Source organism: Chiloscyllium punctatum, chromosome 3, assembly GCF_047496795.1.
Source record: "Chiloscyllium punctatum isolate Juve2018m chromosome 3, sChiPun1.3, whole genome shotgun sequence".
Taxonomy (NCBI): Eukaryota; Metazoa; Chordata; class Chondrichthyes; order Orectolobiformes; family Hemiscylliidae; genus Chiloscyllium; species Chiloscyllium punctatum.
In genome coordinates, this window is record NC_092741.1 from 83,113,241 (window position 1) to 83,130,798 (window position 17,558).

Sequence of the window (17,558 nt, forward strand, 5' to 3'; positions counted from 1 at the left end):
TACTGTTTATTGAGCCCAACTGTGTGCAACTGACTGCCGTGAACTGTACACCAGAAGTTATTCATTTATTGCAAAGTCCTCTGAGATATTACGAGTCCTGTGTTAGTGTGCAGGTGTGGGATCTCCATCTGAACCTGCCCCAGTGCCTGTCATTTTGCCGTTCTGTCCCTTACTAGTGTGGTGTCTTGTGGTTGTTTGCTCTTCCACATGCATTCAGGTGAATGTGAACTTTCAAAACTGCTTGGATGTCAAATTTTTGTTCTGAGTGTGATACTGGAGACAACTCAGGGCAAGGTGACCCTGGAAAAACTGAGGAGAGCAACGGCAGGTGGGCTGGTGAAAGGCCTACAGGTAGACTTCAAGTCACAGGCAGCAGTGAGCTAAAGTAATGTTCTGTATGCTCTACTAAACTAAGTTAAAAATCACAACACCAGGTTATAGTCCAACAGGTTTATTTGGAAGCACCAGCTTTCAGAGTGCCACTCCTCCTTGAGGTGGTTGTGAAGCAGGAAGAGCACAAGACACAGAATTTATGGCAAAAGTTTACAGTGTCTTGCAAGTAAAATGATATATTTAACAAAGCTCGATTGTTGTTAAGTCTTTCATCTTTTAGAATGGGTTACAGGTTTTGGTTCATTAATATGCAAACCCCAGAATTTCTTTTAAGTCACAATCTCAAGATAAGTTAAGGTTTTATTAAAAAATGGTGACAGCTCAGACCATGTATTAAAGATGTGAAGTCAGAGTCTGTCTGTATCTCAATTTTGACTCAGACTAATTTTATATCCAAAGTGAATTTACAAAACATTATATGGATTGACTGTCTGCATTGACTGCCTAAACAACTTGTGGATGCAGTGCCTATCGAGTTGGCTGCTTTGTCTTGGATGGTGTCAAGCTTCTGGAGTGTTGTTGGAGCTGCATTCATCCAGGCAAGTGGGGAGTATTTCATCACACACCTGACTTGTGTCTTGTAGTTGATGGACAGATTTTGAGGAGTCAGGAGGTGAGTTACTCATCGTAGTGCTCCCAGCCTCTGACCTGCTCTTGTAGCCACTGTGTTTATGTGGTGAGTCCAGTGAGTTTCTGATCAATTATAAACCCCAGTATGTTGATAGTGGGGGATTCAGTGATGGTGACACCATTGAATGTCAAGGGGCTGTGGTTAGATCGTCTCTTATTGTGATGGTCATTGCCTGGAATTTGCGTGACACAAATGTTACTTGCCACTTGTCAGCCCAAGCTGTTGTCCAGATCTTGTTGCAATTGGACATGGACTGTTTCGGTGTCTGAGGAGTTGTGAATGGGGCTGAACATTCTGCAGTAATCAGCAAACTTCCTCACTACTGACCTTATGATGGTAGGAACGTCATTGATGAAACAGCTGAAGGTGGTTGGGCCTAGAAACTACCCTGAGGAACTCCTGCAGAGATGTCCTGGAGCTGAGCTGAACTCCAATAACCCCAATCATCTTCCTGTGCGCCAGGTATAACGTCAACCAGTGGACAGCTTGCCCCCGATACCCATTGATTTCAGTTTTGCCAGGGCTCCTCGATTCCACACTTGATTGAATGCATCGTTGAAGTCAAGGGCTGTCACTCTCACCTCACCTCTGGAATTCAGCTCTTTTGACCATGTTTGAACTAAGGTTGTAACGAGGTCAGGATCTGAGTGGCCCTGGCAGAATCCAAACTGGGCGTCAGTGAGCAGTTTATTGCTGAGCAGGTTGATAGGACTATTGATGACAACGTCCATCACTTTACTGATGATCGCTAATAGACTGATGGGCTGATAATTGGCCTGGTTAGATTTGTCCTGCTTTTTATGTACAGGACATGCTGGGGCAATTTCCTAACATTGTCAGTTAGATACCAATGTTGTAACTGTGTTGGCTAGGGGAGCAGCAAGTTCTGGAGCGCATATATTCGGTACTATTGCTGGAGTGTTGTCAGGGCCCCTAGCCTTTGCAGTATTCAGTATCTCCAACCGTTTCTTGATATCATATGGAGTGAATCGAATTGGCTGAAGACTGGTATCTGTAATACTGGGGACCACGTGAGGAGGCTGAGATGGATCATCCGCTCGACACCTCTGATATACGGTTGGTGCAAAAGCTTCAGTCTTCTCTTTTGCACTGGTGTGCTAGGCACTTGCATAATTGAGGATGGGGATATTCGTGGAGCCTCCTCCTCCAGTGAGCTTTTTAATTGTCACCACCATTCACGACTGGAAGTGGCAGGACTGCAGAGCTCAGATCTGATCAGTCAGTTGTGGGATTACTTAACTCTGTTGATCACTTGCTACTTATGCTATTTGGTATGCTTCACACCACCTCATCTTCTGGTATGTCTGGTACTGATCCTGGCATGCCCTCTTGCACTCTCCACTGAACCTGGGTCAATCTCCTGATTTGATGGTAATGGTTGAGTGGGGGAGATGCCGGGCCATGAGGTTAGAGATTGTGCTGGAGTACAATTCTGCCGCTGTTGGTAGTCCACAGCACCTCATGGATGCCCAGTCTTGAGTTGCTAGACCTGTTCAAAGTCTATCCAATTTAGCACGGTGATGGTGTCATACAACACGATGGAGGGTATTCTCAATGTGAAGGCAGGACTTCACCACTGTGAGTGAATAGGTGAAGGTGGAGACCAGAGAGAGAATGACACCTCCTGATTGTGACCTAGCAGTGAAATGTCCTGTAAACACTATCATTAATCAATATAAGATAGAAATTAGGTTTAATGAAACCATTAATGAAACCAAAAGGGAAAAGGATAACATTTTTGGGGTGGGTTACATTGCCTGCAAGTGGTCCTGGAGGGTTTTAAGACTACTATAGCTGCACTTGGACATAAAACTTCAACACGCGAGCAAACACAGAGGAAGGATAAATTTTATTAATTGAGCAGGACAGGTTTTATGTTAAATGAGAAAACATTGACCTTAAAGCAACAAATCATTCTAGTTATAGAATTGCTTTGCTGGCACAATGTCTGAATAATGCTAAGTCATCCTGCAATTAATTTATAACTAGTTCTTCTTCCAAGGTCACAGTCCAAAGATGATTTAAAACAAAATTTTAAAGATTTGGTGGGTTTGCAAACTAGTTCTAACATTTTAGACATGAAATACTGTTTATCAATTCATTTTATAGAAATGAGGACACGACGCACTGAACTAGAATTTTAAGAAAGCCTCTCCACTCATGAAATTCAGCTCAACCAGAAACATAATCAATCGCCAAATGAAACATCATAATTGCCGAATAAAATGCAAATACATTTTTTTTAAAGACTCAGCGTTAGATTACCTACATTTAATACTTCCTTTCAAATGCACTCATTTGAAGTACAATTGCAAAGGACTATATCTGAAGTGTCTCACTTTTTTTTTTGCCTAGTTTTAAAATGTCTGCTACTATACAGAAGTCATGCAAACATATGGTTTCCTCACCATTTCACTCCAAGTTCTCAGTACATGAAAAACTCATCCTTGTATAAAACCTCAGCTCTTTTGAAGGGAAAGTAGCATCAGTTGAACCATGCCAACATAAAAGCAAACATGTAATTAGAAACTTTAAGGTAGAGGTGGGAGCAGATAAAGGAGGAGGAAGATTATAAAAAAGGATACAACTGAGCTCGAGCCTTGTGTACTGTAAATGAACTATATTCAAAACAGCAAGAATCTAGAAAAGATCAGCAATTTTGTTCAATGAATGTGTAAATTTATTATACCAAAGCAGACAATTTTTCATCCATGACTAAATATCCTGACTAATGCAGAAGGACTTGCGCCCCAATATCTTAATTGTAGTATTTTGCTACACTAAAGGCACTATAGAAAAGTACATTTGTTATTGTTGAAAGTATACCTTTGAGAACAAGTATTGTTCTGAGCAAAGAACTGGGATGTCCTTAAAGATGAGGTCCACTTCTTGCTCTAAATGGTGCTCTGTGGGCTTTAACTGGGGTCATGTGACAATCGAAGGCTGTTAATAACCTACTGAGGTAACAGTTGATTCATGGCCTGACACTAATATTGTAATTTGTTCTGCAGTGACAGATTGCTTCAAGAATTAAAGATCAGGATAAGTGGTAGGAGGAGCTCAGCATAAAGCAACTTCTTGATCATCCAGTGACTTTGGAAGAGTTTTTAACATGACTGCTCTGACTATTCCTCAGTACTTTGCTTTACACTGCCATCAGTGAGGAAGATGACCATGCTGTTTTTATGTAGTAGTGATTGATTCTACATTTTTGCTGACATCACCTTTTCAGAGTTTTGAATATTCATGAAGACAGAGAACACTGGACAGCATTGGAAATCAATTCTCAGAGTCGCAACACAAATGTGCCAATCATTACTATAATGCATTCATCGGAAGGCCTGCAATATTTGAATCTGAGCAGAAGCATTGAATACTGACAACATCGGGGAGCTGGAGAATATTATTGTCCAAAGCCACATGACCTGAATGAATCCACAGGTGAACAATACATAACAGTAAGCTAGCAACATGTAGGAAATCCAACAGAAGAATCTTTTTAAATGGTGAAAGACCAGTTTCCTCTGGTAGTTCAATAGAATAAAATTGCAGCGTAAGATTAAAAAGAAGTGTCCTGAGTGAATAAATCTTGTAGAAGAGGAAATAGGCTAGGCACATGTACTTCCATTGCTTTTGGAAAAAAATAGGCTTCAAACGTGTATACTTACGTTGACCCCACTGACCACTGTTGGGGTTCAAGTAATTTGGATACAGTCCTTGTGGTTTATCCAAACGATTCAAAACTTTCCGAATGTTCATCATCTGTCAAAAAAGGAAGAATTATTGCATTTTGCACTTCTAAATTGATAGAATTACCTATGAACAATAAAAACAGATTTAACTTGAAAACTAACCTGAAAAAAATTAAAAGGCAGTGTTCCAGAACCTAATTTATCTTTTAATAAATTTCAAATATTCTCTCTCCTCCCATTACAGCTCAATACTTCTTTTTGTTCCCTCAAGCACTGTTGAAACAATTTTTTTTTAAATTTTACACAAAATTAGAGAATTTGCACTTGTGAAACAAAAATATGAGTCAAAAAGAATGTTTTGTCTGTGTAATTCAAAGGCAAAGCTTTCAGTTGAGGTTGGCATTGTGTTGTTAGGTGGTGTTGTGGCCTGATTTACTATATTTAAGCTTTGTTGAAAGGAGACAAGAAATTAGAGCTCTTTGTATTGCACTCATCAGGACAAAGATGTGAATGTAGAGTTGTTAAGGGTCATACGGCATGAATAGAAACTGCTAATTGGTCAGATCATTGTTGGCGTCGGTCTACCAAATATTTTTGAGATTGTTTCTTTCAGCAGCACGTTACTGATTCAATCAGATAGCAGATTACATTAGACTTGGTTTTATGTAATGCGATAGGCTTAACTCAAGACTTCAGAGTATAGTGCCACAAGACAGCAGTGACCACAATATTACAAATAGAAACACAAACAAGAATTGCTGGGAAAACTTAGCAGGTCAGGAAGCATCTGTGCAGAGAAAGCACAGTTAATGTTTCCGGTCCAATGACCCTTCTTCAGAACGGATTGTTGCTCGGAAAAGGTTGGCGTATATGCTGGTGATGCAGGTGGGGGGGACAGGGTTGTAAACGATAGGTGAAGATGGAGCCCACAGAAAGAGAGAGAACAACAGCTGGACAGGCAAAGGAATGGATAAAGGTCAGTCTGCAGGAATCAATAGCTGCTAATTGGGGTTGTTTTGTGGGAGCAGCCCATGTGATGACACGACCCAGTGTGTGGGGGGTTTGGGCTAAGGACATGGAAGAAGGTTCTGAGGCCCTAAAATTGTTGAACTCAATATTGAGTCCCAAAACGCTGCAGAATACCCAGGTGCAAAATGAGATGCTGTTCTTCCACTTTGCACTAAACTTCCTGAAGTACAGCAGCAAGCCAGAAGCAGAGTTGCTGGCGAGGGAACATGGCACTGTGTTGAAGTGACAGGCAACTGGAAGCTCAGGGTCATTCTTGCTGATAGAACGAAGGTGCTCTCCAAAACAGTTGTCTAGTCTACGTTTCGTCTCCCCAAGACATGGAGGTACTGGTATTGGACTGAGGTGGACAAGTTAAAAATCACACAACACCAGGTTACATTCCACCAGGTTTATTTGGAAGTACGTGCTTTCGGAGCACTGCTCCTCCATTAGCTCCCTGGAGAAGGGGCTGTGTTCCAAATGCTTGTACTTCCAAATAAACCTGTTGGACTATAACCTGGTGCTGTGTGATTTTTAACTTCATCTCCCCAATGCAGAGCAGAAAACATTCTAAGGCCCTCACTATCCAAAGCCCCCGACAAGTCTTCCATTTAAAGGAGCGATTTACCTACAATTCACTCAATATAGCCTACTGTATTCGCTGCTCATAACATGGTCTCCACATTGCAAACACACAACTGGAATCCACCCTCTTAGCAAACACTCACAGCAAGACTTGCAGCATAACATTGCGGCAATCCAAGAAGACCCAGGAGAAGATTTGCCCTGACCTTCCAGACCCACCTTTGTGGAAGAGAGCCAGCTCTACGTTGGACAGGATGGAGACTCCAATGGCCCAGCTCAGATACATGGATCATTGTGAGTATTATTCTTAGACTGATTGCGCTAGATAAAGAGTAAATACTGTGGGAATTTGGGAAATGTTCACACTGTGTTTTTAGTAATATTTAGGAATATTTTGCTAATAGGAATGAGTTGAACTGCAAACAAAATTGTGCCCCTTTATCTGCCTTACCAACAAGACTGCTTGGGTAAAATATTTTTAGTATATAAACTGGTCAAAGCATGGACATTTCAGAGTACTCCGAATAGGCATATCCCTAACATAGAGGAAAGCTCCAAAGGAAGGAGCCGCTAAAGAAGTCAGTGAAAATACCTTAAGGAAAACTTAAGGAATAAGCATTTCACCATACAAAATAAGTGGCAGGTCAGATGATTATCAGAAGAAAAAAAAAACGGCAGAGAATAACTGAAAGGTTAATCTGGACAAAAAATTTAGAGTATGAGAGGAAGCTGACTACAAATGTAAAAGGGAGCAGCAAATGCTTCTATAGATACTGAAGAAGGAAAATCACAAAGTGAGTGTTGATCCTCTAAAGAGTGAGAATGGGAAGTTGATAGTACACAATAAGGGAGTGGTAGATGAAAAGAAGAAATATTTTACTTCTGACCAAACTATAGAGACCACAAAATAATTTTCTAGTAATCAGTGTAAATTAGGAGGTGGAAAGGAAGGAAGGAATTCAGTGAAACTGCAATAACAAGGCTAGTGGTAAGAAGCAAACAGAGAGAGCTGTAGGCTGACAAGTTTCCAGGACACTACCGGCTGGTTAGCTTGATGTCTATGAAGAAGGTGCCAGAATCAATTAGTAAGGGGGTTATAGCTGTGCTGTAGGAGAAACTAAAGATAATTGGGAGGATTAGCATTGGTTTGTGAAGGTTAAGAAATTTATTAGATATCTATGAAGGAGTAACATGCTGTGAATAAATGGGGGCCAATAAATGTACTGCACTTGGATTACCAGGAAACATTTGATAAAGTGCCCCATCAAAGGTTATTCTGAAAAGAAAAAAAGCCATGGTTGAGGTAACAAATTAACATAGATTGAGGATTGGCTCTGAAAGATGTGAGAGTATGCATACATTACTCTTTGTATGATTGACTGGATGAGATAACTGTTGGGGTTCTATATTATAATCTTAATCTTTTTCAATTGACATCACTGACATAGATGAGGGGAATGAAGCTGTGGTAGCTACATTTGATGCCAAAACAAACATAGATAGGAAAGTATGTCACAAAGAAGACATAAGGAGGTTGCAGATGGATTGAGTAAGTCAGCAAAAATCTGGCAGATGGAGCAAAATGCGAAGTTGTTCATTTTGGCAGGAAACTGAAAAAGTAGAGTATTGCTTAAATAGATAATGACTGCGAAAATACAAAATCCAGAAGCACTTAGGTGCTCTTGTGTATGACTTCCTAACAATTAATATGCAAATAAACATATAATCAGGAAAGCCAATGGAAGTCCACCCTTCATTATAAGGGGAAGGCCATTTTTCATTAAAAGTGAAGATGTTACGATTCAGTTGTAACAGGGCAATGGTGAGGCCATATGTTGAATACTGTGTCCACTTTTGGTCTCCTTATTTAAGGATAGATATAAATGCATTGGAGACAGTTCAGGAGAGATTTATTAGATTAATACCTGGAATAAATTAGTTTAATGTCTTATTGGAATAGGTAGCTGAGGATTGTTTCCACTGGAATTTGCAAGCGTGAGAGGTGCCTAGATTGAAGCAAATTAGAGCCTGAATGGCTTGACAAACAACATTTCCGATTTCATATCTGCAGTGCACTCCATATCAAGTGTGATCAAATAGCCTGTGTTTGTAAGTCCACAATTATGGGTGATTCTGCCAATGGGTATTATGTTACATAATCCAGACTATTCTAAGAATTACACCAGAAACCGATTTAAGATCAACCAGTTTGCGCTGTGATGCATTTGCGTACACTAGAAATTACATACATTAATTCACAGAATCCTATGTTATGTAGGCAAAAGGAATTTGTACATGCACTTCACAGTTTTCATTGAAACAAAATGATCATGGAGATGGCCAATTTTTGCGCTTTCCCTTGACAGCACCCTGACCAGAAAGTACCTGCCTGGTGTGAGAACCAAAATTGATAGCTAACTATTCTCGAAGCTTCTCAATGTCAATGTTAGTTCAACCTACTCCCATATTGTCTAAGTAGGTGTCCCTTTTTCACAAATGTGTTTTTTGCGTCTTGGTCCTGATGAGTGCTGGACAAAAAGTGTTGCTTCTTGGCTTTTTTTCCACAAAGTTTAAGTTCTGTACCACTCTCAAATTATTAAAACACTTACACAATTCTCTCCAATTTATGAACTTGGTTGTGCTAAGATCATTGTGCCAAATGCTGGACTCTTTCAAAATGAAATATAGAAGAGAAAAAGGGCAACTCACCTGAGAGTTCATTAACATTAGCTTGGTGGGGCTGGTTGTGCTCAGTCATGCAGGACATCCACTTTATAAATTAGTACATACTAATCCTCCAAGACCATTAGTAGAAGGAGGTGTTTGAAACTATTCAACATTTAGAAAGGTTTAGGCATTAACTATTCAGCATATTATTCTATACTTTGGTAAGAAATTTAAAAAAGTTACACTATGGGAACTGACCTTTTCTGCAAACACTGGATTTCCAGACAGTTGACTTAAATGTATGAATTCGAGATGCAAGGTGCCAAATTCAGCCAAGATACTGCTACCTCCAGAGGCCCAAGGCCAGTTTCGACCAATTCCACTGTAAAGGCATATTCAATGCAGAATGTAGTAAAGTTGTCAGAAACATATCAAGTATTTTCTGTGACATACAAAAGTATTCAAAGTAGATGGACCAAATATTATAATGGTCGGGAAAATATATGTGAAGAATAAAGTACAATTTCCAATGTGTCTAGTAAAACTGAAGTAATTAGTTTTAGTGTTAAAAGCAATGCTTGTAATTATCTACATTTTAAAACAACCATGTACGGTCTACAAATTTCATCTAATAAAAAGTGTGGGTATGTTAGAATGTCTCAGACATGGAATTTAAAAATGGAGTCATCCTGAAATCCATCTTGTTGTACCTAATCATAAAATTTAGTTTATTGTAATATATTCAGACATTTATGAAGCAGAACAGCTTCCTTACTGCATACTGGAAATGTTCCAGGTACAGTCAATTCATGTACCCAATATAAAACAGGTAGAGTTTACTAGAAAGAGTTATGTTGAAAAGCTTAGATGAGGGGCTTCCTTAAGCAAACAGTAAAGGTGAAGGTTTAACTAGAAATTATATTTACTGGTCAAGTAGATCAATCATCTGGTTGTAGTTTTGATTCAGGGAGGGAGTAGTAATTAGCTTAAGAACACAAAGAAATTAGCTTTCCTCCCAACTGAAGTGATAAAAGCAAATACTTAGAAGTGAAAGAAGAATGGTGTCCTCATATTGCCACTTGCCTCACATTGCTAGTCACTATGCAGATAAGTTAAAAATCTCTTCCTAAAGAACAGACATTCTTTTCTAATTTAAACTCCTGCAGTGTATTAAAATTGGCATCACACTTCATTAACCAAAATCTACCTTGGCAGCCACAAGCAGGATTTCTGCACACATTCTACCCAACGTATAAGCCATCTAATTAAGATCTGTTTGAATATTTATTGAGTCTTATAATTTGTCATCGGTATATGGATATTCCAGATCATATACTTGTGACTAAAAGAACAAAACTTTTCTTTCAATCATTAGGTTTATCACAGTTTAGCAGCATTACATTTCAGCCTTCTACCACAACATTTAGCCTAAGGGTTTTACTTGATTAAAATCTAAATCCTCTTATCAGATGACACAGGCTATCTATTAAATGCAATAAAAAGATCCTTCACGTATTTTATATTATGATACATTCTCCTACAAGTGTACTGCCCAGGTAGCCTTTTTAAAAATTGTCTTTGATATTCCTTAAAATAATTAAAAAATATAGGATGTAGGCATTCCTGGCTGGGCCAACATTTATTGCACATCCCTAGTTGCTCTTGAGAAAGTGGTGGTAAGCACTTCTTTCACTGCAGTCCACTTGGTGTATGTAGACCCATAATGCTATTAAGCAAGGTGTTCTAGAATTTTGACACAATAACACTGAAGGAACAACAATATATTTCCAAGTCAGGATGGTGGCTTTGACAAGAACTTGCAGGTGTTGGTGTTCCCATGTATCTGTTGCCCTAGTCCTTCCAGGTCACTGAAGTCAGGAGTTTGGAAGCTAAAGCCTTGATGAATTGCAGCAGTGCATCTTGTAGATGGTGCAATAGCTGCTGCTGAGCACACAGGTGGACAGAATGAAGGTTTTTCGATTTGGGGTCTATCAAGCAGGTTGTATTGTCCTGAATGGTATCAACTTTCTTGAGTGCTCTTGGAGCCACATTCATTCAGGCAAGTGGAGAGTATTCTATTTAACTCCTTATTTGCACCTTGTAGTTGATGTACAGAGTTTGGGGAGTCAGGAGATGAGTTTCTCACTGCAGGATTTCTCGCCTCTGACCTGCTGTTATAGCCACAGCATTTATATGGCTAGTCAGTCTAGATTCTATAATTAAAGATACAAATAGTATTCTTTGTGACCAGGTTTGAGAGACCTGCATGCAGTATTATCTGCCTGGTGACAAGGTCCGGGACATCTCGAGCCAGCTTGAGAGGATATTGGAGTGGGTGAGGGAGGATCCATTTATTGCAGTCCATGTTAAGACAAGAATAGGCAAGGTATCCTGTTTGGGGAATATCAGGAATTTGGAGCAAAATCAAAAAAAGGACATTAAGGGTTTTAATATCTGCACTACCATTTGAGCCACGTCCAAATAGGTGGAGAGATAAGAAAATTAGGGAAGTAAAGAAGTGGTTATAGGAAAAAGGGGCTCCAAATCTTGGCACTAGTATCAGTATTGGGACAGAAAGGAATAGCACTGTTGGGACAGGCTCTACCTGTATCCTTCCTAACACACAAGATGGTCACAATTACTTTGAACTAGTTAAAGGATGGGTCACACTCAGAAAAGGTTATTAAAGTTCCAGAAGAGTAGGACAGACGGCATGGAAAGGGTCAGGAATCCAAAGTCAAATACACCAGATAAGGGGATAACTATAAGAGGAGGGGTGGTCAAAGCAGGTCTGAGGTATTGTACTTAAATGCGCAAAATATACGAAACAAGATAAATGAATTTATAGCACTGATTCAAATTGGTGGCTACAATATTGTGGGCATCACGGAGATATGACAGCTGGGAACTAAATATGTTTAGGATACGTATCCTATTGAAAGGATAGGCAGATGGGCAGAAGGGGTGACATTGTCTTATAGAAAGGAGCGATACAGGGTCAGATGTTGTAAATCAGCATGTGGATACAGTTGAGGAACCGTAAAATGAAAAAAAAAGGACCCTGACGGGAAGCTCCCGAGCAGTAGCCAGGATGTGGGAAAGAAAGTAAATCAAGAGATAGAAAAGGCATGCAAGAAAGATACAATTACAATAATCAAGGGGGACTTCAATATGCAGTTGAACTGGGAAAATCAGGTTGGGAGCAGACCTCAAGAAAAAGAATTATGGAAAGTCTATGAAATGGCTTTTTTGGAGCAGCTTGTGACAGAGCCCAAGTCTGGATTTGGTGTTGTGTAATGAGGTTGACATAATTAGGGACCTTAAGGTGTAGGAACCCCTAGGGGCCAGTGACCACAATATGATAGAACTCACCTGGCAGTTTGAGGGGAGAAGCTGGCAACAGTTGGTTGGAAGGAGAACCCAGCAGGAAATACGGTGGAGCAGCATTGGCAGGAGTTCCTGGGGATAATTTGGGAGGCACAGCAGAAATTCATCCCAAGGAAGAAGAAAGTACTAAGGGGAGGATGGGGCAACCATGGCTGACAAGGCAAGTCAGAGACAGCATAAAAGGAAAAGAAAAAAAATCACAGAACCTGGCGAAGATTAGTGGGGACCATGAGAACTGGGAAGCCTTTAAAAAAATCAGCAGCGTACAGCTAAGAAAGCAACAAAGGAAGGGAAAGATGAAATATGAGGGAAAGCTAGCTAGTAATATAAAAGAAGATTGCAAGAGTTTTTTCAAGATACATAAAATGTAAGAGAGGCAACAGTGGACATTGGACAACTGGGAAATGAAGCTGGAGAAGGGGTATAAAGAAATGGCAGAGGAACTAAATAGGTACTTTGCAACAGTCTTTACATTGGAAGACACCAGTAGCATACCAGAACTTCAAGAGAGTCAGGGGGCAGAGTAGTGGCCATCACTAAGGAGCTGTTGGGGATGCTGAAAGATCTGAAGCTGGATAGATCTCCCAGACCAGATGGACTACACCCCAGGATGCTGAAGGAGATTGCCTGAGGCATTGGTGGTGATCTTTCAGGAATCACTGGAGTCTGGGAGGATCCCACAGTACTCAAAAATGGTTCACATAACTCTCTTGTTTAAGGAGGCAGAAGACAGGAAATTACAGTCCAGTTATCCTGACATTTGTTGTTGATAAAATTTGAGAGTCCATTATCAAGGCTGAGACTGTGGAATACTTGGATGTGTATAGTAAAATAGGGCAGAGTCCCAATTCATCAAGGTGAGGTAATGCCTAACAAATATGTTAGAAATCCTTGAAGAGGTAATGAGCAAATTAGACAAAGGACAGCCAGTGAGCATGATCCATATGGATTTCCCGAAAGCTTTGGCAAAGTGCCATAGAGGAGGTTGCTGAATAACAAAAGAGTGTTTGGTGTTTGGGCCAAGGTACCAGCACAGGATCATAGAACCCCCATAATGTGGAAGAAGGCCCTTCAGCCCATTGGGTCCACATCAATCCTCCAAACAGCATCCCACCCAGAACCACTCCATCCTTGTAACCCTGCATTTCCCATGGTCAAACCACCTAACCTCCACATCTTTAGACTGTAGGAGGAAACTGGAGCACTAAGGAAACCCACACAGATGTGGGGAAAATGTGCAAGCTCCACACAGACAGTTAACGGAGGTTTGAATCGAACTTGGGTCCATGACACTGTGAGGCAGCAGTGCTAACCACTGAGCCACTGTGCATGGATAAATGATTAGCTGACTAGCAGGAGAGAGAGAGAAGGGATAAAATAGTCTTCTCGGGAAGGAAACCAGTGACAAGTGGAGTTTCACAGGGGTAATAAAAAAAACAAAATTCTCAAAAACAACTCAGCAGGTCTGGTAGCATCTGTGGCGAGAAAGCAGAGTAAACATTTTGGGTCTCGTGACCCTTGTTCAGAACTGAAGTTCCAGTTGACAGTTCAAATTTCCACATAATTGGGTAGATGCCAATGCTAAGGCTCTACTGGAACACCTTGGGTAGAGCCATGGCAGGTTATGCCTAGTACTGCTTCTGGCATACCCTCCTGCACTTCAATGAACCAAGGTTAATCCCCTATCTTGATGATAAGGGTAGAGTAGGGGACATGCCAGGCCATGAGGTTGCAAATGGTGTGAAAGTATAATCATGCTGCTGCTAATGATGACCCACTATATATAACTAATTCATGTCCAGCCTGGAGCTGATGGATCTATTTGAAGTCTATCCCATTTAGTACGATAACAGTGTCACAATGGAGGATATGCTCAATGTGAAGACGGTATTTCAATTCCACAATGACTGTGTAGTGGTCACTCTTACTTATGGACATGGACAAATGCTTCTGCATCAGGAATATTGGTGAGGATGAGGTCAAATACATTATTTTATCTTGTTGGTTGCCTCTCCATCTGATATGGATCTGGTCTAACAGCTGTACTTCAGGACTCAATCAACCAGTCAAGGTTCTGGTGGTGTATCTTGAGGTTCTGCCCTTGGAGTGCTTTCTGAGCCCTTGCCAACATTAGGTTCTCCAAGTGGAGAATTGATCTATTAGCTGTACAGCAAAATGGTCTATAGTAATTAACAAAATGTCTCCTTATCTACCTGTGACTTCAGGCTATAAGATTTTGAAGAGGTTTGGTATCAATTCTTCTGTTTTTAATTCATTCATGAGACATGTGCATCATTGTCCATCCCTAATTACCCTGAGAGCAGTTAAGAGTCAAGCACATTGCTATGGGTCTGGAGTCACAGACTGGGCAGTTCCTTTCCTAAAGGACATTAGTGAACCAGATAGCTCTTCCTGACAATCGGCATTGGTTTCACAGTAATCAGTAGACTCTTAAATCTAGATTGTATTTGCTGAATTCAAATTTCACCATCTGCCACATTGGGATTTGAACCTGGGTCCCCTGAACAATACTTGGTCTCTGGATTAATAGTCTAGCAATAATACCACTAATCCATCACCACCCCTAATATGAGGATTCTTATATTAATTCCTTCAAACCACTATATACCACTTTATCGGGTCTGTCCTCCTGGCGGAACAATACCTATTAAGAATGGTGTTGTTGTTCCTGAGACAGTATGTGAAGTATGATTCTATGAGCATAGATGTTGATGAAGAGGACTTCCCAGAAACAATAGGGCTGAGATTACCACGGTCATTACTGGTATCTAGAATGATACTGGGCTGGCCATCAAGTTTCATTTCTTTTTTGAGATATTTTATCAGTTGATACTACTGAATAGCCTGCTAGAACAATTCAGAGGGAAATTAAGAAACAACCACATAGGTATGGGCCTGACAAACACAGCTAATAGCCAGAGCATGGCTATTTCAGGTAGAATCAGTTCAATTAGCTGTTTGCATCTCATTTTGGTGTGATTAATGTTGCCATGTAGTGTAAGATTACAGACTATCAAGATTATAGCTGATCGTCACTTAATAGACAGCAGCCTGTTGATGTCGAGCCAGGCTGGGACATGCCAAAAACAGTTAAAACATTTGAGTTCATATTATAAGACAAAGCTATGCAGACACAGACTAGAGTGTGCTTCACTTGAGACAACAGGAGTATTTTGATTCAGAAGTACAGTACATTTTTATGCTCTATAATGAAATTACTAGTTACTGCTTTTTGACCTCATTCAACAAGTTGTATTGATAAGATTAATGAATCTCATACATACTGGTTTACTTTGGTTATGACGATTTGCAGCATTTTCAATTACAGGTTATTGTTTGAGAAACCGACCTCATACAGCAACTAAACTGAGTGAACCCCAACTTGACTGATAGAACTGATGTATAAACTCAAGAGATATATGTTATAATTAATAGTTGATTACATTCTTACTTCTTAAAATGGAAAACAGTTTAATCTTAACTTGTGAACCTGATCCAATATGTTTACTGCTAACACAGAAGCTTGTAGAATCAAGGAGCCTTTGCACGTAATACAGGCTGATACTTCAATGCAGTGTTCTATTACTGGAAACAGCATTCTTCGAGTAAGACATTAAACCACAGCTGCACCTGCCTCTCTGCTAGTTTGTGTAGTTTGTTTTACATCCCCATGGTATTATTTTAAGAGAGGACAAAGAATCCTCCCAATGTCAAGGTCATAATCATTTGCTTAAGTAGTACCAAAAGCAGATTGACTAGCCATCCATTTAATTTGGTGTTCATGGGGTTTTGCAGTGATGAAACAAGTTGCATTTAGCTACAGCGATTGACCTAGAAAATGGAAATAATTAGATATGATTTCCTTCAGGGATGTCTTGTGAGGCATAATAAGTTGCTGTCTACATTCAGTTCATTTTTTTCATAATTCAGAAGAAAAGGTTGCTGTCCAATTTCTGATGAATTAATTGCAACTCCACTAACTTAGCATAAAAAAGTACTGAAATTAATAGCTAAAATGCTTATATTTGCATTGAGAACAACCTACTTATAATGTCAAATATGGTTGCTCGTTGAAGACGTGATTAAGTTCCAAAAATTATATGATCGAGATGTAGTCAAGTAGTAAGAGTTGACAGAATCTCTAATTTGAAACCAGCCAGAAACAACATTGGCATTCAAATTTAGTTGGAATAGTTTGCTGAAGAACAACTATAGACAGTTGATACATTCACCACAGAACGGGAATTGTCCTGAACTCCGGAAAGGCCAATGCATCTACTAGACACTGCCGAATGTACCAATTCCAGCATCTTCAATTGAGATTCATGAAGTCGTACTGGAAAATGTCCCTCACCTATCATTACTTGGAAGCTATCATAAATGAATATTGGCCTTGCCAGTGACAGCCCAGGAATGATGACAGTAAATAAAAAAAAATGTTTCAACCGTCTTCTTCTAATTATCATACTCATTGTGTGATGTCCTTTAGCACATTATGGGTAATGAAATAAAGATTGTTTTTGAAACAAAGCTTTCACATAACAATTCACTGTTCAATCAAATTCAAATGTTCTCAAATACCATCCCCATATTAAGAACCTATTTTAGATCAAAACGTTTATCCAAACAGGCTACTTCTTGGAAGTATTCATTCTCACATGATTCAAATATCTGGCTACATTTCATCCATGGATGACATCCACCATTGACACCTCTTTGTTTAAGCCCAACCCAACAGTGATGATGTTTTTCTAACAAGGATGAATTAAAACAAAAGTAATTAGAGCCATCATGTCAGTTAAATGTTGCTAAATGATGTGTACAATTCATATCTTGAATAGGAATAGTGTTCAGAATTCAGTCTGTCATCAGAATTTAATGGGAGGAATAAATAATTAGGGTCATTCAATCCTGAACTATGATTTGAAAATTGTGACTTGCAACGTTACTTTGTTGAGGCAGAAAGGAACTAAAGATGACCTCGTTACTAAAGTTATAACTAATCACAACTTTGGTGATGAAAAAACTAGACAAAGTTCTAGGATCTAATCACCGAACCACAGCGTCATAGAGATATATAGCACGGAAACAGACCCTTCAGTCCAACTCATCCACGGTGACCGGATATCCTAACCTGATCTTGCCCCAGTTGA

The 17,558-nt window shown here is 39.8% G+C and overlaps 1 protein-coding gene across 1 annotated transcript in view; it reads right to left on the reverse strand.

The window, feature by feature from the left end:
* man1a1 (mannosidase, alpha, class 1A, member 1) overlaps nt 1–17,558 on the reverse strand; it is a 474,282-nt gene that overhangs the window by 37,138 nt on the left and 419,586 nt on the right. The window contains exons 6-7 of the mRNA XM_072555914.1: nt 9,256–9,379; nt 4,714–4,807 (exon numbers count right to left, since the gene is read on the reverse strand). Of these exons, the coding sequence (XP_072412015.1) occupies nt 4,714–4,807; nt 9,256–9,379 (218 nt within the window). The remainder of the gene's footprint in view (nt 1–4,713; nt 4,808–9,255; nt 9,380–17,558) is intronic.